At 35.7% G+C, this 24,202-nt stretch overlaps 2 protein-coding genes across 2 annotated transcripts in view; one reads left to right on the top strand and one right to left on the bottom strand.

Moving 5' to 3' along the window:
- LOC129238670 (defective pharyngeal development protein 4) overlaps window positions 1-14,158 on the bottom strand; it is a 33,305-nt gene extending 19,147 nt beyond the window's left edge. The window contains exons 1-2 of the mRNA XM_054873771.1: window positions 13,604-14,158; window positions 8,709-8,804 (exon numbers count right to left, since the gene is read on the bottom strand). Coding sequence (XP_054729746.1) covers window positions 8,709-8,804; window positions 13,604-14,118 — 611 coding nt within the window. The 5' untranslated portion in view covers window positions 14,119-14,158. The remainder of the gene's footprint in view (window positions 1-8,708; window positions 8,805-13,603) is intronic.
- Window positions 14,159-20,690: 6,532 nt separating this feature from the next.
- Window positions 20,691-23,675, top strand: LOC129237650 (peptidoglycan-recognition protein SA). Its single transcript, XM_054872523.1, has 3 exons — window positions 20,691-21,123; window positions 22,285-22,403; window positions 23,396-23,675. Exons 1-3 carry the CDS (start codon window positions 20,849-20,851, stop codon window positions 23,578-23,580), a joined length of 579 nt encoding a protein of 192 aa, XP_054728498.1. The 5' UTR covers window positions 20,691-20,848; the 3' UTR covers window positions 23,581-23,675.
- Window positions 23,676-24,202: the final 527 nt, after the last annotated feature.

The raw sequence follows: 24,202 nt of genomic DNA, 5'->3' as shown, positions 1-24,202 counted from the left end.
ATTAACCGTCGACAAATATGTCTTGTGGTCCTTATTCAAATATGTATGTAAATATAAATGTTTGTATATGTAAATGTACTTGCCCACGGCTGAGCTTCGGCGTAGGCTTCAATATTTATAAATTAGTCAAAAAATTTGAAATATTTTTGTTTTTATAATATTTGCGAATACTAATTGTTTGAATTCTAAGTACAGTGGGGTTTCTATTAAAATGATAAAATATGAAATATATCTGCGTACTTTTGATGAACAACTTAAGTCAACTTAGTCAACTTAGTACTTTTTTCAGTAAGGCACGAAATGGTTGCTTTTCTGGAAATATTTAATTAATTAATCATTCAAAGCCTTGTGAAACCAAGTTACAAAAAGTTTAATAAAATACTCAATTTGTCTATGATAGATCAGAATTTCTTTACCTTAAAGCAAAGACTATTTAAGCCACTTAAGTTCTTTTACCAAAATTCTACAGACATTGATGCTTGGTCGAGCTTTTCCTCTAATTTGTTGTGTGCGTCTTGATGATATCTTACAAATGGAGGGACCCACAGTTTTACGAGAGTTGCTGTTTATATTTCTGGTCTTAGAAACTTCTAGTGTTAACAGACGCCATCTGATATATCCATTGGAAAGTTTAATCTATTCTTCCACAAACGCACTCTTAACCTTTTGATGTGCGAGTCATATGACTGCTGTTAACAGTGGCTTTTAAAATTCATCTTGGCAAAAAAATTGAATTAAACATTTCCGTGCCATTATTTTTCACAATTTTGGATATGGATTGCCAAGCCAAGAATCCATCATGAACTAAAATCACCATCTTTTCTTGTTTTTCTTGATAGGCGCTATAACCGCTTACGCGATTTTGGTCGAGTTTAACAAAACGCATCAGTCGTTTCTTTCTCGTGCTAACCGGCGCCAGTTGGATACACCAAGTGAAGCCAAGTTCTTCTCCACCTGATCTCTCCAACGCAGAGGAAGCCTTCCTCTTTGTCCTCTACCACCGCCTGGTATCGCATCAAATACTTTCAGATACGGAGCGTTTGTATCCGTTCGGATGAAATGACCCGGCCGAAGCCGCTGTACCTTTAGTCGCTGTGCTATGTCTATGTCGTCGTAGAGCTCATACAGCTCATTGTTCCATAGGCTACGACACTCGCCTTCACCACCGTGCTGAGATCCAAAAATTTCCCGTAGAACGTTTCTTTCAAATACTCTAAGGGACGCCTATCAGATATTGCCATCGTCCAAGCTTCTTCGTGATACGTTAGGACGGGCATGATGATAATCTTATAGATTGTTAGTTTTGTTCACTTTATTCTTGGGGAGGGATATGAGTCTTTTAAACCTCGTTTGGTTGCACCCTCCCAATAAGGATTTCACCTTGCGTAGCCCCATAGTTTGGCAGCGAACCTCTCTTTATTCTAGCAGCTCTTTATTCCTCAGTTTCCCTTTGATGGTGTGTTTTCCTATAGCAAGGAAGGGCTCGGGTCCCGTTAAAGGCGAGGCCGCAGCCTCTCCCGTCAAAGCGTCTGCTATTTCGTTCCCTGTTATACTCCTGTGTCTTGATATCAAAATTATCCGGATGCGATTGTGCGTTCCTGATAGAATCGATTTCTCTATACCCTCAAGGACCAGTGATGGCTTAATCTCATATGATGATAGAGCCTTGAGATCTGCTCAGAATGGTAGTTCGCTCTTTTCTGAAATTTCTGTCTAAGTTGATCTCTGCACATAGAAAGATGGCATACACTTCTGCTTGGAAAACTAATGATCGGCACAGAACGCTTGGTTCTTGGGCCGTATTTTCCAGCGCGTATGCCTTCTAGGCTCTTCGAGCCACCTGTGTACCAATGCAGAGTACACTCCTGGAGTTTTCATTCAAATGCAGGTCTACTCCAGTTTAACTTATCGTTCAGTTCAATTCTTAACTTCTTTTCGAATTTGATGACTTTAGTGATATCATCAGTCTCAATAATTCCATGCGGAATAACTACATATATGAAGCGGTGCCAGCTCAAACATCACCTCCATCGCAGCTGTAGGGAAATGATTCTATTAGTTAGGATGTGGACCACAAAACCACTTTTTTCGAAAGAGTTTCGAAGATTTGCTGTCATTCGCTTAATTTTCAACATTTGGTTATCCAAATTTCGCCAAAAAATTATTGAAATATGCCTTTTTTACCAAATCAACCTTACCCGCTATTCAAAAAAATTTAGTTCTTTATAAAATTTCTTCTTTGTGCCCACTGTGCACCAATTATTCGTAGAGGGCGTAAAATGTAACGTTTAACTTGTATTTAACATTTAGGCATTTGCCGTGAACTTTTTTAATTCATATATTATAATTCAGAGGGTGGTTCGTCATAAGATTCCTTTAAAAGCATTACCTGGGTTGAGAGCCGCAAGGATAGTCGAACGAGTCTGTGTGCATGCGGCACGTGACGCTGGCTCATATACATACATATAGCACTTTATATGCGTGTTTGTGTGTAGACATGCACCTTTTTAACGCTTGAATGCTTTCGATCAGGTGCCGTCCAATACGGAAACTACGTCGTCACTGTTCGTCGATATGCAGTGCCGCACATGTTTTTCGAACATTCAAGCGGATATTGGCATTTTTTATATTGGATTGGGTGCCGTGCAGGTTTTATTTGTATTTTTATGTGGTTTCTAGTATTGCAGACCCTTCCGGTTAATTTAAATTTATGCATAATGCACAAGCATTGCAGTCACGAAAAGGGTGATAAATTGATCTAATCGATTATGTTTGTATGGAAGTGTTCAATAAGTTGAAGTTTTATTCTCTAAGCCTTATATTTATAAAAGGCTTTTTGAGCTTCGCTTAAACAATTTATTAAAGAAAATAGTACAATTCCAACTCAGCTTTGCAGACCTTAATTTTAATTTAGAGATTCCAAAGGTAACATCTGTATCATTACAGTGATGGGAAATAATTTTTTCTCAAAGTGGTCGCCCATCGGCAGATAATTATTTGTGAAAGAGGATCAACCTACTACACCTTTGGGTGTCACTGCCATCCTGTTAATATTTTTAGTATTCAGTGGAATAAATGGTTTAATGAATGCACTGTAAAGAAACTCTAAGGGCGGCTTTTTTCTCATCTAACCAATAAAGCGAGTCTTATTAATCGCGCTGATAAACTATTCCGAACTTTAAAATACACTTAGCTAGTCTTGCTTTCTCAATTTTCTTAAAAGTTTTTATAAGATTTCACTATTCTACTCAACTATTTTTCAGGATAGTTTACTGTACGTATTTGAATATAACTCGAAATGTTCAAGTTATTGGGTGCTTGGCCGAGCTCCTCATCCTATTTGTGATTTGCGGTTTGAAGTTTTCGCACAAATGGAGAGACCTACAGTTTTAATCCGACTTCAAATGGCAGATATTTTTTATGAGTAGCTTTTTCATGGCAGAAAAACACTCGGAAATTTTCCATTGCCTGCAGACGGGCGATGCTATTAGACAAACTTTTTTGTTTTTGTTTCATGCAGGGAGTTTTGAACCTATGCACTACCGAAACGTAATCACGCATCAACTCATTCGACTACGGCGGCTTTAATGGAATCCAACTATGAAGCTGTTAGGGATTCTTGGGCACAGTCTCCCCTGTTAAAAAACAAGATAAGAAAACTACTGAGAGGGGTTTTCATAGATGCCAAAGAAGATTTATTATATTTTATTCAAAAAACAAAAAAATTATAAAAATGTTAGAAGAACCGAAGTTATTTGACTTTGAAAAAATTCCTACAAAAATTAAAAAAAAATTTTATTATATTTTATGCTAAAAACCAAAAAATTATAAAAAGTTAAAGAACCCAAATTTAAAAGCTTCCTACCAAAATTTTCAACATTCAATAAATCTGAAAATTATTGTATTAATTTTTTTTTAATTATTTTTATTAAAGGAAGCTCGAGGAAGCTCGAGGAAGCTTCTGAGCCTCACAAAGCGGGGCTCTCAAATGAGGAGGGTGTCCTTACTGGACATAGCCGTTAGACGTCCATGCGGTGAGACTTGAGATTGCCTGAAGTCTTTGAGGAATGAAATGAAGAAAACGTTTGTTCTAATAGCGGTCGCCCCTCGGCAGGCAACGGCAAACCTCCGAGCGTATTTCTGCCATGAAAAAGCTCCTCATAAAAAATAACTGCCGTTCGGAGTCGGCTTGAAACTCAAGGTTCCTCCATTTGTGGAACAACATCAAGACGCACACCACAAATAGGAAGAGGAGCTCGCCCGAACTCCCAAAAAGGGTGTATGCGAAAATTATATAATATTTATCTACAGACATCATCTGGGGAATTTCATCAGCAGATTGAAGTGGTTAACGTAAATAGTAAAAGTTTGGTCATCATACTCGGTGTTTTTTTTAACGATATCGACTCTCACAACTTTTAAAGGATAATGATATGAAAATTGGTACACGGAATGTTCTCATAATACTTTAACCAGGAAAAATGGTAGAAATAGTTGACGAATTGATAAAATACAAACTTAATATATGTATGCGCCCTACAGGAAATAAGATGGGAAGATAGTGGTGAGATAAGAAAAAGAAGCTATTCTATCTATTATAGTGGAGTTCAGACTCAAGGCCAAAAAGTGTTGGTTTTTATATTGAACACAAAAAAATAAAGTTTAATTGAGATTGAAAGCCAAATTCCAAAACCTACCCATAATAAGTATACATATATGCCCCCACCGAAGATAGTGAAGACAACAACAAGCAAGCATGATCTAATCCTAATAGCAGGTGACTACAATGCAAAAGTTGGAAAATCCCCGGCCAAAGAAAAGCAAACCAAATAGACCATATTTTAGTGGATAAGAAACACGCCACCTCGCTTATAGACGTGAGATCACAAAGGGGAGCATGCTGTGACTCTGACCACTATCTAGTCATAGGCAAATTACGACAAAGAATCGCCTTAGTAAACAACAACAATAGCAATACCAAAATGCATAAGTGGAATGTAGCAAAAATAGTTGAAAATGAAGAAACTCGAATTAGATTCGAAAGCGCAATATATGATATAATAGGCTTACCAGTGTGCATGGTGAAACAGAAGTTGAATAAGTCTGGCACACGATAAGAGATACCATTATACGAGCTGCAAAAGAAAGTATAGGCGTCAAACAAAAAAAGCAGAAGGAGTGGTGTGACAGCGAATGTAGAATAGCTAATGAATGGAAGAAAGAGGCACTAGACAAAACTTACTTGAGTACCAAGAAAAAAAGATATTAAGCGAAAAATATTATTAAATATATGGGGAACCAACACCTTACCTACAGAATGGTTGACAAGTATAGGGTTATTCAATAGGTGCGCTTCAACTTTTTTCCGATAGGGAGGGCGAACGACGCAATATTTTTTATTTTTCGCTTGTCATTTGTAAACTTCATTAGTATACATTTCATCATGGAACGCTACACACTTGAGCAACGATTGCAAATCGTGCAAATTTTTTATGAAAATAATCGTTCTGTTGCTGCTACTTTAAGAGCATTACGGCCATTTTACGGTCCATTTAACAAGCCGTCCCGTTTTGGGGTTATGTGAAGTCATTGGTCTACAGTAACAAGCCGGCGACGATTTGTGAGCTCAGAGCCAATATTGAACGCGAAATTGCTGGAATTTCGGCCGATTTATGCAAAAGAGTGGTCGAAAATTGGGTTCAAAGATTGGACTTCGTAAAACGTGCACGCGGTGGTCATGCAAAAGAAATCGAATTTCATACTTAAATGTATATGTTCAAACTCGATAATAAAAAAAAAAATTAGTTAAAAAAGTCAAACCGTTTGTGTTTTATTCAAAAAAGTTCAAAAGTTGAAGCCCTCTTACTGAAAAACCCTATATTATTGTTCCGATACATAAAAAAGGTGTTAGAGCAAACTGTTAAAATTACAGAGGCATATCGCTACTGAACTCAAGGTACAAGTTCTTCACGAATATGTTATATTTAAGGCTGAGCCAATTTGCTGAAGAAATACTAGATGATTACCAAACAGGTTATAGACAGTGATGGTAAATGGTTTTTTGAAAAATCCCTACACAGCCCAAAAAAATTCCCTACTTTTCCCTACGCTTACAACAAATTTTCCCTACGAAATTCCCTACATTTTTTTCTCCTGTGTTTACACTGTAATGAGGTAATTGCAACGTCAAAATTGAATTGTTTGCTTAAGATTTTTTAAAAATTCCGTACAGAGCTTCTGCAGTGCACTCAGTTCTTATTGGAATTAGATCCAGCAGCTTAACCACAAGCCGCTCGCTTTCCTCGTCGAAAAATCTCACCATAAGACACATATGCTTATTGAGTCCGATGTCTCTCATCGATCATTATGGAAAATTTGTTTACTTTTAGTTCTTTTAACTAAATTGTCTTTTTCCTCTTTTGCCAATTCATTTTTTATTATGCTGGTGCACTTCTTTCTTCCGAGCTCAGATTTTTTTATTATTTCAGAATCGGGCACGATTTCTTTTAAGAGTGGGATTAAATGGTCCACCACTTGCAGCGCAACATTATGATCAGCAAAGAACATGCTAAGTCTTATTTCGAAATTTCTGGAACTATTCGGTTTACTCGCTTTATTTTAGATGTCTTTTCAATTGCCTTCATATTTTTTGGTGCATTTTTGTTTCGGCGTGCTTCGGTAAATCAGACTTGCCACAGCTCAAAACTTTGTTGCACGCATAGCATTTGCATTTGAATGGATCGTTAGCCAGAGCTTCAAACTAGCCACTAACATTTCGCCGTCAAGCCACTTGTTATTGAACTTTTGTTTCCGATACTTGCATTGTTTTTCCTGGTGTTCCTCCGAAGTGTCAGCCGAAAAAGAGGAGCTAATTTCTGTAAAATATATGCATTTTAAATATAAAAAAGCTAAAACTAAAATAATTGCAAACTTACTTCAAAAGTGAAAAGCACCAGAAAACGTGGGACAACTAAACATTTTCGCGCAAAGAAAAAATCGTGCTAGCGTTAACGAAGGCAATGTTGCCGTATTAACGCTTTTAAAAGTATGCTGCCATAACGAAAAGAAGTCTGGCATGAAATCATACCGCAGATTTTTATTTTAAATGCACTTTTTTAATTTTACCCCACTATTTTAAAATTTTTTTTGTCCTTCTTGAAAATTCCCTACATTTACAGAATTTAAGAAAATCTGTCCCTCTTTTCCCTACACCCACATTTTTCGACAAAAATCCCTACATGTAGGGAATTTTCCCTACATTTACCATCACTGGTTATAGAGCCAACTGGTCGTCTATAGGAATACCAACAAAGCTTATTGAACTTGTTATTATGACCCTTAAAAATACGACAGTAAAAGTTATAGTGCAAGGAGAATGTACGGAACCGTTCTCTATTGCCCTCTCAACGCTGATATTTAACCTGGTGTTATATGCAATACTAAACGAAATAAACCCGAATGGAGACATCAACAACAAGCCATTCCAAATGTGTGCCTATGCAGATGATATACTAATAATGGCAAAAACTAGAAATGAGCTGCAGGCTGCGTTCAAAAAGCTGGAGGAAAGAATACATCTAGCTGGACTGATAATCAATGCAGAAAAAACTAAATATATGGCCTGATCAAGATCAAACATTGCATCCAATGATCTGGAGTGTGGCATACACATTCCAATGGGTAAATGAATTCAACTACTTGGACATTACATTATCAGCCAACCAAGCCACGTCGGTAGGAATCAACGACAGAATACGGGCAGCCAACAAAGCCTATAATGCTAATCTGAAATTGCTCAGATCTAAAATATTATCGCGTGAGCAATAATTAAGAATGTATAAAGCACTAATACGACCTGTGCTTACATATGGCTGTGAACTATGGACGCTGAAAACTAACGAGACAAAACAGCTAATGTGCATTGAACGACTTAAATGGCTGGGACATGTGGCTAGAATGTCAAGGGAGCGATCAACGCGAAAGGCCCAATTGGAGAATGAAAAAGGGGACGCCCGAGGAAAAGGTGACTAGATGATGTGGAAGCTGATCTTAGGAAAATGTGCGTGCAATGTTGGAGGGAAGTGGCTGTAAATCGAGAACGATGGAAAGAAGCTCTGTTATGCTCGCATTTTCATTTTTTATTACTCCTCATGTGATCTTATTTCAGTAAAAATACTTATTTTTCAAAATTTTTAGCAATCGGTTTGAAATTTAGTAGTTTTTTTATAAATACGTTTTGGTTCATATACATAAATTATGGCCACCCTATTGCACATAAGCAACTTGAATTCTTGCTTTCGGCCATATATGTATATGCACGTATGTATGTATGCAAGTATGAATGCTTTACTGTAAGCACGTACTGAAGTGAGTACGAAAACTTTTCCGCTATCAAAAATTCCTTAACCTTTTCGCTGTTTCAAACTTGCACATACTTTTGCAACCACAACGTAAATAAATGCTTTCGATTTGTTTAATTGCATCCGTTACATTTTTGTTTTCTAAATATTTTATCACTTTCTCTCTCTCTCTCTCTCTCCTCTGCTTCCTCAGCAATGTATAATATTAAAACAATTCGTACAATTTACACAAAATGGCGCTGCAATTCATTCATTGCCCCATTTATTGTTGTCGTGTGTATGTTGATAACAAGATTTGTTTCCTAAATAATTTACATATTTATGTATAGTATGTAGAAGTGTACTTACGATATCCATTGATATATCCCCGAAACCGTTAGTTCACCCTTATCCTCGAGGGCGTATTCGATGAGTTCTGTATACGTAAATGGTGGTTTCTTTGGCCTGATTTTGTGGCGGCAAATCCATTGTGCATTGGGTTGGGGCGTTTCGCGTTCCGCATGTGGCGTTGTATGGTGGGAGGTGTTCAATATGACGTCGCATTAACGGTGGTTGAAATATGATGCAGTAGAATTCATGAAATAAAATATACAAGTAAAAAAATAAAATAAGTTTTGGTGTTACTTCTCCGCTTCATTTTGAATTGCTGCAAGCATAAATATTTTTATGTGGTTTCACCAAATGCGTTCTAATGATAAGAATATTTATGTATAAATATGGTATTTATGTACATCTTCGATGAAACTTTGGCGGCCGCCGTAGCCGAATGGGTTGGTGCGTGATTACCCTTAGGATTTCACAGAGAGAACGTCGGTTCGAATCTCGGTGAAAGCAAAATTAATAAAAACATTTTTCTAATAGCGGTCGCCCCTCGGCAGGCAATGGCAAACCTCCGAGTGTATTTCTACCATGAAAAAGCTTCTCATAAAAATATCTGCCGTTCGGAGTCGGTTTGAAACTGTAGGTCCCTCCATTTGTGGAACAACATCAAGACGCACGCCACAAATAGGATTAGGAGCTCGGCCGAACACCTAACAGAAGTGTATGTGCCAATTATTTATTTTTATTTAAAGAGTACTTCAAAAGTGATGCCTAGATGTAAGTAGTGAATAACCGGTAACTTTCTTTAAATGCGTTTTTCTCAAAATTATGTTTTTTGACCTGCTGATCACTGTAACTTAAAAACCGCTTGGTAGATTTCAATAAAATTTATACTGCTTTTGAAAAACTTAAAAAACTCGTACCTGATCGGAGGATTTCGTTTTTTTCAAAAATTTCGATTTTTTTAAACAATTAATTGCCGGTTTTTTTCTCGAAAATCTGAAAAATATTTCCTGATGTCGCCATGTTGTTAATTTTGTAAAAATCTTCGATCAGACACCAGATTATCGATTAATAAAACTGATTTCTTCTGTCCGATTGATTTTAAATGAATTTCCAAGGACTTGTGATGATCACCGCAAGGGAATTTTGGGGAAAAGGGCATTGACTAGCAAAAAAAAAAAATATTTGAAAGTCATAATTTTTTCGGGCCTCTGACTACCCCTAACCCCTTATATCATTTTTGACATTTACCAAGTAGACAGTTGTACTGTTTTACACGATAAAATAACGCGCTAAAATTATTGCAACTTATATGAAAATGGTCGAATTTTAAGCACAACATATCGCAAGTTTTATGTTTTTTTGTGGAAATAATCGACCGAATGAGTCCTCAATTAAAAGATAAGTGAAAAAAAGACTGGTAGATTCCAAACTACACCTTCTATTGAGATTAGTGTTGCTGTAGCGCCACATCATGCTGAACAACCTTCATATCTCGATGTTCTCAACAATTAGGCATTCATGAGTCGACAGTTTGGCGGACTTCGCATAAGGATTTCCATTTGCATCCTTACAAAAGAATTGAAGCTAACAGATCATTATCAACGCAGAAATTGTGTGAATTGGCTCTTTGTACATATCTTAATGCTAATTTTTCACGCAAAATTATCTTTAGTGGTGAAACTCATATCACAGGGGATGGATTTACCAAGAAACAAAATTGCCCCATCTTGGTAACTTCAGAAGAGTAATTTCAGAACAATTTCCAAATCCAGGTGGAATAATTGGCACGTTTTTCTTCAAAGATGAAAATGAAAGAGTTGTTAGAGTCAATGGACATCCCCATGGGCATCCTATTGAGGTTTTTTGTGGTCTGAGCATTAAGGAATAGACATAGGCGATCTTCAATTTCAACAGGATGGAACCAGAAGTCACACAACTCGGGAAAGCATTGCAATATTCCGATTATTTGGTTTGACATGAATTCTCTGTATTCGTTAATTTGTATTCCTCAGTATAGATAATGTTGATTTAAAACTAATTGTTTATATAAATAAACGAAAAACATAAAAGAATTAAAATTAATTTATCGCTTCGAAAATCTGTTCTATAGTTGAACGGTGAGTATGTACGACGCGCCAATTTGTTTGGGCGAAGCACATGGAAAGGGTCTGCATCTCAGACAGTGTACTATGCCCAGAGTAGGACGGCGGACCACTTCCTGTGCGTCTGCCCCGCCTTCGCTCGAATCAGGTTTGAGGTCTTTAGCACTGATGTGTTAAGAAGCGACCAACTTGGCTCCTTGGTACCCCAAGATCTACTCAGATTTCTTCGGAGATCGGGTAGATTTAAAGAAAATTAAAAGGGAATCCAAGTGTAGTACAATGGACTAAATTACTGCCTGAATGCTGCACTTGCTAGTTGTCCTGACAAAAAAAAAATGTACGATTAAGCGTTTGATCCACTGTATCTCTTTGTATCTTTGTATATCTTCAATGCCATAACTATGACAGCCATGCGAATGCGTTTTAAGTTTTCCCATACAACTTTTATTTAGTATCATTTAGAAAATGAACAAGAAATATGAAATCAAAAAATCTCCACTGTGCTGTGTTTTTAATAAGAATTTAAGAGAAACGTAGGATCAAAAAGTAGACTTTACTACACACGCGCTTTATCTAAGAATTTTATCACACGAAGTTTTAATACATAATAATTTCATTAAATAGGCGAGAAAAGACGAGAACTTCCTGTAATGGAATGTGAGTTTCCAACATGAACCAGAAGCTAAGCGTCAAAGTGCCGAATAGAAGGACCCAAGAAATTGCGTTTGGAGAAGTCAAAAATCAAGTCGATGCTTATTTGTTTTTACGATTCCAGGGAATTGTCCACAAGGAGTTCGTGCCAACGGGCCAAATCGTCAATGCAATTTTCTATCTTGGCATTTTGAAGCGCTTATTGTATCGCATTCGTCGAATTCGCCCTGAATACCGCGAAGGAGGAAGCTGGCGCTTATTGCATGATAATGTATCGTCTCATCGTTCCACTCTTGTGACTGATTTTGACTAGAAATCGCATTTTAACCATCAATCACTCACCGTATTGGTTATGAAAGGAAAACGTTTTGCGTCCGTAGAGGCCATCCGAAAGGCTTGTACCGGCATTCTGAAGGACATTCCGGTGAATGACCTGAAACACTCTTTCGAAAACCTTTTAGATCACGCAAAATAGTGTATCGAGGCTAGAGGGGACTATTTTGAATAAATAAACTCGAAGTTATCAGAACAAAGCTCCTGTCGTTTGTATTTTAGCTCAGTCTTGTTTAGTTTGGACTTCACCTTGTATTACTCCTGTTTTTGAAAGCGGAAGTAAAACTATTGTGAGTAATTATATTGCAATAATTATCTACGTTTTCCAAACCCTTTCAAAGCATTATTGTAGAGAATATTCGAATATTCGACAGAAAGGATTGGGAGACCAGAGCCAAATTAGATGATAGTGGTCACCATATTCATATTGAAGGCTCAAAGGTGGGCAATGGCACTGGCTAAAGTACTTAAACCCTCCAAGAAGTGATACTCAAGAAATATGCAGCATACCGAAGTGCGTGGAATTCGTACAGAAAGGGCTGAATGGACTATCTTTCGTTCTCACCTCTACAGCGCCAGCAGAAATCGTTACGATGGTCTACGCAACTGGTGTTCATATGGTAACTGTTTCAGTGCTCCTCATTATTCCTGTAGGAAGCTGTATATTTCTTTTTGTGAGCTTCAGTGAGTTATGTCCGGTTCGTTGATCAAACGTTTGCCGAGGTAAACACCAAGTTCTGAAACTTTTCGGATTAGTGCACTTGCCGTTACTAGTGGCTGTAGCATTCTGCTCAAGAGATGAGAACAAATGCGGGAGCTTTACGCTGTCTACCACTCTTAGACCTGGAAGATGCACGTCGAGCAGAAGGTCTCTTGAACATTTAAAGTCTTTTGGCAGTGTAAGAGAACCTTTGGCAAGACATGGGTCTAAGACCGGCGATTGTACACTGGTTGTACATCACCCTGATTAGACCTAGTATTACATATGCTTCTGTAGTCTGGTGGAAGGCTTCTATGGTTAACTCCAGAGTAAAACCCCTAACCAGTCTACAGAGAAGTGTGTGTTTGGATATCACAGATGCTATGGATATCACAGGTCCTATGAGTACGACAGGCTTAAGTTAAATGGAGTCTGCGGAAACGAAGAAAACACTGGCCACTGTCGGATATGCCACTAGTTGTTGGATCATTTTCTCTGTAGCTGTCTGGTGTTTTCTAGATTCAGACTTGGGCTGTTGGGATGCGATGTAGTGAGTATGGATAAAGTTCATCCTTTTCCTCGATCTCGTAAGTTCATCAATGAATCCAAAAGATTTGCAAACAGTGACCTCAAACCAATTTTTCCGTCTTATTATCCATACTGTATCTAACCTGCCTCTCTAATCGTTCCACTATAATCTAATCTAAATCACCGCAAGACTACTTTTTCTTTTATCTGACGATTCGTATCTATAATGAACTTTGAACTCAGAACCAATCGAGTGCGGGTCGGGCACAAACTTACTTGACTATGGCGACCAAAACTGAAGTAAAAATAGAGAAGAATTGAAACTCAGAGTTACATAATTCACAATTGTGAAGTGTGCCATTTAGCATAGAACTTTATTCTAAATTTCAATAGAATTTTGCCTTTTCGAATTTTATACCGTACTGAGATGTTTTCGGGCATTAGTCATTTTAATTTTTATCAACACATTTTCTATTACAGAACCAACACATTTATATTATTGTACGAAAATTTAGGTTTGGAAATCTGGCAAGTTGGGAACCGGTCGAAGAAATTCGTAATCTTTCTTTAAAAACAAAACCATACAATTTTTCACGACTTACGCTCTCTGTGGTGAGTATTCGACGACTACATTTTCAGCGACTATCATATCATTTCCATCCACTTCTGCGGTGACCTCCATAACCAGTTCCTCGAACTTCTTTCCAGCTTTTGTGGAACTTTTTGGTGAACGGGTGTAGTCATTTACCGACTGCTGAACGCCTAAATGTGACGTTGATGTCGACAAGGAGGACTGCGGTGAACAGGAATTCGATTTGTGCGATGATGTAGGCGATGAGATATTGTGTTGTTGGCCACCCACTTGCAATACATTCGTATTCAAGTTGTTACTGCTATTGCCACCCAAGTCCGGCGAAAGGTGGGGGAACTCATCAAACTTAAAATTCAATAACCAAGAAAGATTCTTATCCTCAAAGTCCGCCTCCGTATCGGGTAACGCGCTGGTTTCTGACATAGACTGTTGAATTTGCTGCGATTGCAGCGACTGACCGACCGTTTGCTGCAGCTGATGTTGGCGATACCTGCCAATACCCATATTTACAGGTGATCTTGACATTTGCTTCTCAGGAACTAGAAACTGGGCTTGAGGTGATGATTGTGTTTGCTGCTGCTGCTCCAGCGTATGTGTCTGAATTTGCTGCGCAGTGCTGAGGGTAGTTTCTTCCTCCACCTTCAATGGTGGCACCGTCGGATGTAGATGGGCAATTTCAGTTTGCAAACCCGAATTGTAGCGATGATCGAGTTCGAGTAGATCAGTTGCTTGCCAATTGGTACCATCGTCATAGCTGGTATTCACACAGACATTTGATGGTGTAGCAAAGGCTGGCAACGTAGCATCTGAGCCGCTGGTAACTGGCACAATTAGATTGGCATCGTAGGCGAAAATATCGTTGATGAAGGAACTACTGCCACTGATGAGATTGAATGTCAAATTGCTGTTGTTATTAGTATTATTATTATTATTGTTTTTGCTGTTGTTGTTGTTGTTGATTACGCTAGTGTTGTTTGTTGCATGAGTGGCACTTGTGCTAACGCATACTTCGTTCTGCACATTCTCAGTTTGTAAGGAATCCATAAGTATGGGCTCACTGTGTGCGGTGGAGTAGCTGTTGTAGTTGGAGTCGATTGTGAAACAGTTTGGTTCTGGCATAGCGCTGCTGGATTCCTGCATGTGGCGCTTCTTCCAGGCAGGCGTTGGGCAAGAAGAGTTTTGATATTCAGTTGTGTTATTTTCTGTGACATTAATGTTGCCACTGCTATCGGCTGAAACAGACTCACCATCGAATTTTCGTTTCAAAAAATTATATTCACAGTTCGTAGGCGAGGAGTTTATGCCGGGCGCACCCGTAGACGCGGGCAAGGGATTTGGCGAGTGGCCACTTGGAGCTGCGGACATATTTACAATCATATTTCGAGAATTCAAATACTAAGGCACTTGCGTTTTTGGTTACAGAACTAATTTTTTGGTTGTTTTGTTTTTTAGTAAAAAATGATTTAACACTTTTGAAACATTTTAGAGCGTTTAAAATTTTTTTTTTTACTTTTCGTATTGCTTGTTCCTTGCTTTATTTTAATTTTTTGTGGTAAACCATTTAATGAAATATTAAAATCTTTAAAGCATAATTATTTTTGCATTCAAAATTTATATATTTTTTAATTTTTAACCGCTGCATACAAGTTTCCAAAATTTTTTTACATTTTTTATTTAAGTGCCCGAATTCACTGTATTCATTTTGACGTACATTTCGATGCGCTAGCTCAACTCCAACTGAACGTCCGGCTGTCAGCTGTGCAATTTCGAACTCTCATGTCACATCACAGGAAAGAAGTTGGAATACTTATTACCCTTGCGCAGTCATGCAAAGTTCAAATTCATAGAGAAGAATGTGGAAATTTCAGAAAGCAATATTCGATTTTAGGCTCCGGCTTTTCACCTTCCAATGGCATACAGTAAATGTGTAAAAATGTAACTACATGCTATTGAATGTATGAATGTATGTATGTATGCATGTATGTATGTAGATCTAGGTGGTAGCACGAGTTGCAAAGCATGCGTTCTGGTTGGCCGCTCTTTGGTCATAATCAATTGTTAGCCTCACTCAAATTTAGCTTAGCGTACTTGTCCTAATGCTCATACAGGGTGTTAACCCTTGCGACTGCCAGCCAATTTACCTTTAAATTGAATGTAAAACATGCCTTTGTATATATAAATGTATGTATGTATGTCTGTATGCATTAGGATGCGCTCAATGAAGCGTTTGATAGACGTGGAAAATGTTAATGCGCCTGTGCGTTCGCGTAAGTGAAGGCGTTGAAAACTCTACGAGCCAAAATTTGAGTGCGTGTTCTTTACGTTCTCCCAAAACAGTAAAGGGAAGGTTCACAAAGCACACCATAAGGTTCCCCGCGCACATTACAACACCGAATGGTGAACAGGTGCTAGTGCGTACGATTCGAACGTAAACAATTTCCACTGCTGCCGGTGGTGGCTGGAATGTTTATGACAAATGGTACATTCCAAGAAAAACGGGATTGCACTTTGGTGATACGAACGAAAATTTGTGAAACTTTTTTGGTTTTGGTGGGCGCGAAATTTAGTTAGATGTGACTGTTCAACTACTTAGTATAATACAGTAGTCCCAGGCCAATTTACTCACAATGCTTCCGATACGTGTATTCGCATTTGAATGTCGAAGCAGTGGACCATCGCTACCGCAGCATTACAATGAATATAGCAAAATACATGCAGGACGACAATTGCCCCCTTTATTATACTACTTTTCCTCGTTTCATTTTATTTTTGCTATAGGCGAACCACCTGAATTACTGGATTTGCTTGGTTCTTAGTTTGTTGAAAGCTAATAAAATTTGCTTATAATTTGACTATTAAAAAAAAAATATTAAAAAAAGTTGCCAAGCGAGCGAATTTTGCGCGATATGAAATTTTTCACCTTAGATTCCTTAAGCAATATAAGTAAGTAAGTAATTGGCGCGTACACTTCTGTTAGGTGTTTGGCCGAGCTCCTCCTCCTATTTGTGGTGTGCGTCTTGGTGTTTTTCCACAAATGGAGGGACCTACAGTTTCAAGCCGACTCCGAACGGCAGATATTTTGATGAGGATTTTTTTCATGGCAGAAATACACTCGGAGGTTTGCCATTGCCTGCCGAGGGGCGACCGCTATTAGAAAAATGTTTTTATTAATTTTGCTTTCACCAAGATTCGAACCAACGACCTCTCTGTGAATTCCGAATGGTAATCACGCACCAACCCATTCGGCCAAGCAATATAAATATTTATTATATTCTACCGGTAACTTTCACTTCGGTCACGAGTCTCCACGATTGATGGTTTCAAAGCAAATACCTGCAACTGTGTTCACAGTAATATCAGGGCGATGAACCACATATAAAGTTTTGGATATTTATTTTCTATTCAAGTTTTTAAAATTATTATTTTTTAAATATTATTTACGTTACAACAAAAACTTTTTTATTCAACAAATTTCCATCAAAATTCAAAATCTTTGATTAGAATTTTTCGAAAAACTTCGATGCAGTTTTATTAGTCATTGGATTTTGAAGTGCCAGTTTGCAGTGGCTCAAAAAGCGCGCTGATTTTTCACAATTTGTTTTTTTGCAGCGGTTTTGTGCATTTTCTCCATATATAAAAAAATCGAGCTTTCGTCATTCGAAGAAGATGCGAACATTGTCAATAAAAAAATATATCAAAAATCAACACAATTTTTGAGTCACTTCAAACAGGCAAACGAAATTGAATTAACTTAAGGGGTTACATGGGTTTCGTTGGTTCAAAAAATCGATTTATTTTTTTTTGGCTTATTAATTTCTGCAACATCTCAGAAATATTATCCTTAATTTTCAAGTCGATCCGAATAATAAATTCGGAGATACAGCCTTTGAAAGGTATGCGCTCCAAGCCATTTGTATTGTTAATATACTAAAAATTTTAAACGCGTTTTTCTCGGAACTTTGTTTTCAAAGTCGATTGTCAAATGTTCTCGAATACTACTCAACTGATCTTGATGAAATTTTACACAGGTGTTCGTAATACAATTTACTCGTGCTTGAACGAAGGATTTTGTTTTTTTTTTCAATTACAACTATTTAAAAAAAACAAAATGTCAAGCAAATTTGACAGAAATTTTCATTTTTTGGAAAAATGTCTGCCAAAATTCCAATTTTTACTCTTTTTTCTTCTCTTCGTTCAAGCACGAGTTTATGGTCTTAACTAAAGCACTTATTTTTGTTTTTTCATTTTTGATGAGTCTGTCAGGAGTTATGCTGACAACGCGGACGCCCCTGTTTTTCGAGGGGTCACCGGAAATGACGTCACAATGGGGGAGTTTTAATTTTTTTTTTGAAAATTTCAGAAATTATTCTTTAAATATGTATCTATAAGACAGAAAAAAGTTTGAATTAAATAAATAATTTAATTTAATAGAAAAAAAAAATATTTAAAATAGGCCTTTTTTTACCCGACGAACCCCATGTAACCCCTTAAGAAGTTTGCCTTTTATAATTTGCGTCCAATAATGAAAACACAGTACAACAATAGTGAAAATGGCTTTATTGTTTTCCAAAATATTCTCCTAGGAAGCAACTTCTTCTGCATTCGTTTGAACCAATCTTCAAAGCACTTTTACAACTCAGAAGTGGACACCTTTAAAATGATCTCTTCAAACGCATCAACAGCTTTTTCAGGCGATGAAAAATGATTACCACGCATTTTATCTATTTGTGATGTTCGGGAACAAAAAGAAATAAATTACGGCTGTAAGGCGGATGACTCATTAATTCGGTCTCTCGAGTGTTCAAAAACTCTGTGAGCCAATGTGAGAGAGCTCGCATTGTCTTGGTGATGGATAAAACTTTTCTCATCAATTAATAAAAAAATGATATGTAAAATAAAATTGCATATTTGGAATTTTAAGAGATTATAGTTTTTTACACCAAAAATAATTATGTAGACGTACAATTTACGAAGTTTGCTTGTTATGTAATATGTAAGGGGTTTACTTTTCTAGGGTTAATTAAATTTAATTTAACTTCATTAAAATTAAAAAAATTTATTAATAATAAGAATTAAAAAAAAATTGAAAACTAAATAAAAATTATAAAATTAAAAACAAAATATAAAAAAATAATTAATAATAAAACATAAATAAAATAATAATAAAAAGAAAAATTTTAATTTAAAAAACCAAATCATTGATTAATTTTAGATTTATTTTTACTTTTTAGTGGTTATCTCTTTTAATTTATAATTTTTTTATTTTTCTTGTTTTTATTTTATTTTTGTTGCTCTTTTTTTATTTTTGTTCGATTAAAGCCAATAATCTTTTTATTTTTATTATTTTTTTTATTATTTTTATTTTTTCTATATTTTTATTTTTATATTATTTCTTATTCTTTTTCATTTTTGTAAACATACTTCTTTATTTTTTATTCTATTTTGTTTTTTTATTCTTTTTTATTTTTATTTTTTTCATTCTTAATTTTTTTACTCTTTTTTATTTTTTTATTCTTTTTTATTATTATTGTATAAGAGTTAATATTATTCTTTTATTTTTTACTTTTATTTTCTTTTATTTATTCTTTTATTATTATGGAAGCTTGGTTTGGTGGGAAGCTCTTCGGAAGGGCTATAATATCACTAAATTGTGGAGGGTGCAAAGGACTGCATGCATTGGCATCACCGGAGCATGTAAAACTTTCCCCAGTGCTGCCCTGAATGTCCTTTTGCACTTACTTCCCATCGACTTTTACGTTATTTCCATCGCAGCTCCAAGTGCAATCAGGTAAAAGGAGGTTGGCCTTTGGAGGCAATATCTCAAGGGGCATGGTAGAACTTTCCGGCAGTTAACACCGTATTTCTTTGGAAATTTGCCTTGCTGCCGAGAAGTGACACCATTAGAAAAAACGCCTTCTATTAATTGATGTTTCGTATTCGGCGTTTCGAACCTGTGCACATTTGAATGGTAGCCGCGTACCAACTATTCGGCTACTTCTTGCATTATGCAAAATGGTGCCACCCTCTTCATGTGACCACCTCTTCTGTGGCGTTTTAATTTTTTTGTATGAAACCGCGGATCCATTCTTACAATTTAAATACAAAATTTGCTCAGGGGCAGTTATGTAGAAAAAATCTGATTGGTAATAAGTTTCCAACAAATGTACTTTGTTGTTGTTTAGAGAAAATCTGCTCCTATACATTTTGCCAGGGCAGTTGCTCTGACTCGTGAACTTTACTAATATTTACTTCGCAATGTTCTTTATTTTGTTCTAAGGAGGCATAATGATTACTGACAGTCCAGATAATGCACTAAATAATTAATGCGATAAGCGGATAGTTAAAGCACTGAAAAAGTGAAGACTTGGTGTTAATGAAACGCTTATTTTAACTATCACGAAAAAGAATTATGATAGTGCAATTTAGTGATAGTGCAATATGCCCAACCCTGGAAAAAACTATCAATGTCAAAAAGTATATGATTCAAATCGATACCTGTATTGGACAACGCTGTATAATATTTCGATTGTTTTTTGGCCAAAAAATCTTGCCTCTTAATTCAATTGAAGTTGACTAATCGGGGAAGTACCTGCATCTTAATTAATCTTTGCTAAAACAGCAATACAGCAATTCATTGTTTTAAGAAATGAACATCAAGAATACAGAAACCGGTTTGAAGCAAAAAGTTAAGTTAAAAGTTTTATGCAAAAAATTAATTTCTTTTTAATTCATTATTGTTGCAATGCTTGCCTATCTAGCAGTTATTTAACACGCCGAATGATTACATCGTTTGGATTTTTTACAGAATCGGAAATAACGCCAGTAATGCAATCTTAATCAAGAGATCAACATCGGAAATATTTCTTTGTATTTGCTTGTGTTTTCCGGGAACAAGTAGAATTGAACTGCTTACTCATAGTAACTGGTTTGAAAATGTGACGTTTCGCAGTGAAACAAATGTAACACATAAATGTACGCACTCACATGTGCATACATAGGTACTCATACATATGTATGAGGATGAGCTTGCCAATTTCTCCTGACGGCAGAGAGCGACGAGTATGAATAGCAGCAAGAATCTTTGAAGAGCCAGACTTAGCGCACATTGCCACTCATATCGGTTGCTGATAATGAAACAGAACTTAAAGCGTCAGTATCGCGACCAGTTGTTGGTGAGCACTGCTAATCATTGGACCGATTCAAGTATTATTATTGTGCGCTAAAACTGAAAAAACAATTCTAACAAATTCTGAAAATGCGAATCTTCATATGGCTTTTAGTACTCGGCTTAATATTTTGTGTCAATCACGTTTCGGCCGGCAAAAATGAATGTCCACGTATTAAATTGAAACGTCAATGGGGCGGTAAACCGGCTACGGCGCTAACCTATCAAATACCTCCCATTCGCTATGTTATCATTCATCATACAGTTTCCGATGAGTGCGATCAGTTCCTGAAATGTGCGTCAATTTTGCAGAATACACAAAACTATCATATGAATGATTTAAAATACGATGACATCGGTTACAAGTGAGTGTTTGAGTGCGTTTACGTTTCTGGTTTAGTTTACATCGGTTTATTGATACGCCCCACAATTTAAGTAACTGTTATTACCAGTTATCGGTTAGTGCCAATGCGAGTACAATAACAACAAAAGATATAAAAATGGGTTTTTTTATTTTTCATTATCAAAAAATAAAAATAATTTGAATTACAAGAAATAAAAACGGGTTTTTGTTTTATTTTTCATTGAACAAGACAAAACAAAAAAAAAATTGAATTATATAAAATAAAAATTTGCTTTTTATTTTTCAGTGAACAAAAAAAAATAATTGAATTATAAGAAATAAAAATTTGTTTTTTATTTTTCATTGAACAAAAAATAAAAAATATTGAATTATAAGAAATAAAAATTTACTTTTTAATTGCCATTGAACAAAAAATAAAAAAAAAAATTAATTATGAGAAATAAAAATTTGTTTTTTTATTTTTCATTGAACAAAAAAAAATTTAATTGTAAGAAATAAAAATTTACTTTTTAATTGTCATTGAACAAAAAATGAAAAAATTGAATTATAAGAAATAAAAATTTGTTTTTTATATTTCATTAAACAAAAAATAAAAAATAAAATTGAATTGCAAGAAATAATAATTTTTTTATTGAACAAAAAAAAAATTTTATTATAAGAAATACATTTTTTTTTATTTTTCATTGAACAAAAACAAAAAAAAATTTAATTATGAGAAATAAAAATTTGTGTTTTATTTTTCATTGAGCAAAAATAAAAAAATTGAATTATAAGAAATAATAATGTTTTTATTGAACAAAAAAAAAATTTAATTATAAGAAATAAATTTTTGTTTTTATTTTTCATTGAACAAAACAAAACAGAATTGAATTATAAGCAATAAAAATTTGTTTTTTATTTTTCATTGAGCAAACAATAAAAAAAGTTGAATTATAAGAAATGAAATTTTTTTTTTATTTTTCATTCAACAAAAATGTAAATAAAATTTAATTATGAGAAATAAAAATTTGTTTTTTATTTTTCATTGAACAAATAAAAAAATTGAATTATAAGAAATTAACATTTTTTTTTATTTTTCATCGAACAAAGAAATTTGAATTATAAGAAACAAAAATTTGCCTTTTATTTTAATTAATATTATTATAAAATATCTCCTTTGCAGTTTTCTCATTGGCAATGATGGCGTCGTTTATGAGGGCACTGGCTGGGGCGTGCGTGGCGCGCACACCTTCGGATACAATATGAATGGCACAGGCATTGCTTTTATCGGCAATTATTCAGGTACTTTAATCATCCAGTGTTTACACAGGCCGGCAAGAAATTTTACCAAGAACTATGAAGCACTTTTCCACAGGTTTTCGCTGTGCTGAACAAAATTAAGCGAAAGTAAAGGGTCTTTCAAAAGCATTCTTTTGAAGATGTTGCGTATAGTTTTTCTTAAGAAAAAAAAGAAAAGAGAAATAAATAAATGACGGTGCTACATAACCTCAAATATAAGTTCAAATCGCATTTTTGAACATTTTCGCTAAAATATCTCAAAAACTTGAGCGACCAGAGCATGATTCCCGAGTGTCATTCAGTGCGTCGAAAACCTGTAGAAATTTGGACATACTTTGGTTTCTGGTAAAATATTTTTGCATGATTGCGCCCAGATTTTATTTTGAAATAATCCATGCAAAAATTTAGATTATTTCAGGTTTCACTATTTTTATGCAATAGTGAAAAATAATATGTGAAAAATAACGTCATTTAAATGTCCACCATGAAAACGGCTACTAGCAAAATCCACCAAGGAGTCGGTTCGTGAATGCCTAATTGTCTAATTGTTGAGAACGTCGATACTCGTATTGACATCGATATTGAAGGTTGTTCAGCATCGCTTTGCGTTACAGCTCCAATATTCCCAACAGAATCTTCAGTTTTTGTCTACCAGTCCTTTTTTTATGGCCGACAGAACCAGTTTCTGGAAGTTTTTTCACCAAACTTTGCATTGTCTACTCATTCAGAAGATTATTTCCACCAAAAAAGTCACGAATTTGGCCATATGTTGTTCTTAAAAGTCGTCTATTTTCATAATAAGTTTCAATATCTTCAACGCGTTGTTCTCTCGTGCAAAACTGTACATTTGTCTTGACTTGACAAATGTCAAAGATGACATAAAAAACGTACCGTTTAAGAATTATTCACTACTTATATTACATCTAGGCGCCACTTTTGAAAGACCCTTTATTTCTGGGAGTTGTTTATTAATCCTATAACTTTTCTCCTTTCAGAGAAACTTCCATCCCGTTCTGCTTTAAATGCCGCTAAAAAACTATTGGCTTGCGGCGTGAAGGAGGGTGAATTAGATCGAAATTATATGCTTTTAGCTGCCTCACAAGTTTCCAGCACACAGAGTCCGGGGTTAATATTATATAATGAAATACAAGAGTGGGACCACTGGACCATAAATCCTTGAATGTAGTAAATTTAATGTGCACTGAAACTTAATTTTCATTGCAAAAAAATGTTGAAGTATTTAGAGATTGCATCTCAAGAAAAAATATATATAATAAAGAAAATAAATAAAATTATAAAAAAATCGTAGGTATAAGACTAAATTCGAGCTAAAGTCTGGAGGAAAATCTATCTATCTCAGCTTAAAAAAGGCTTGATTATAATTCAACTTAGGACTGAATCGAAACGAGTCCTACTCCTCTTGTAGGTTTAGCCCTTTGCGGACGAGTGTTATGGCCGCCCAAGCCGCTTTACCGTTCCGAACGCTTGTCGTAGCTGCAAGGCTCGCGATGTTTGTCGTTCTGAGCGATAAGATACGCATAAGTATAATAAAAGAGTCACGTTTTCATTCATTACATTAGGGGCCATTAGCGATGAAGTCTTATTTTCCTTATAATGTAAACTTACGATGTGAGACGACGGTGGATTCAGAATGAATTTCACTGCCAGAGGAACCAGCAGGCTTTTTATATATTTTATCCGACGCATGATGGCTAAGCGATCTAGAGATGATACGTTAGATAGTGTTCTGATGAATATTACTTTGAATCTGATAAGACGGAATATGACGGCATTACTTCGTC

This window comes from Anastrepha obliqua, chromosome 2 (assembly GCF_027943255.1).
Source record: "Anastrepha obliqua isolate idAnaObli1 chromosome 2, idAnaObli1_1.0, whole genome shotgun sequence".
NCBI classification, from domain to species: Eukaryota; Metazoa; Arthropoda; class Insecta; order Diptera; family Tephritidae; genus Anastrepha; species Anastrepha obliqua.
Note: the sequence above shows the minus strand (reverse complement) of the source record. Positions and strands in the feature narration are given on the sequence as shown.

What these genes read in the sequence shown, in the direction of transcription:
- LOC129237650 (XM_054872523.1), top strand. Translation starts at nt 20,849, where the DNA reads ATGCGAATCTTCATATGGCTTTTAGTACTCGGCTTAATATTTTGTGTC. An exon ending in TACGATGACATCGGTTACAA is followed by an intron (nt 21,124 to 22,284) that starts GTGAGTGTTTGA and finishes TCTCCTTTGCAG; the next exon opens with TTTTCTCATTGGCAATGATG. An exon ending in TTTTATCGGCAATTATTCAG is followed by an intron (nt 22,404 to 23,395) that starts GTACTTTAATCA and finishes TTCTCCTTTCAG; the next exon opens with AGAAACTTCCATCCCGTTCT.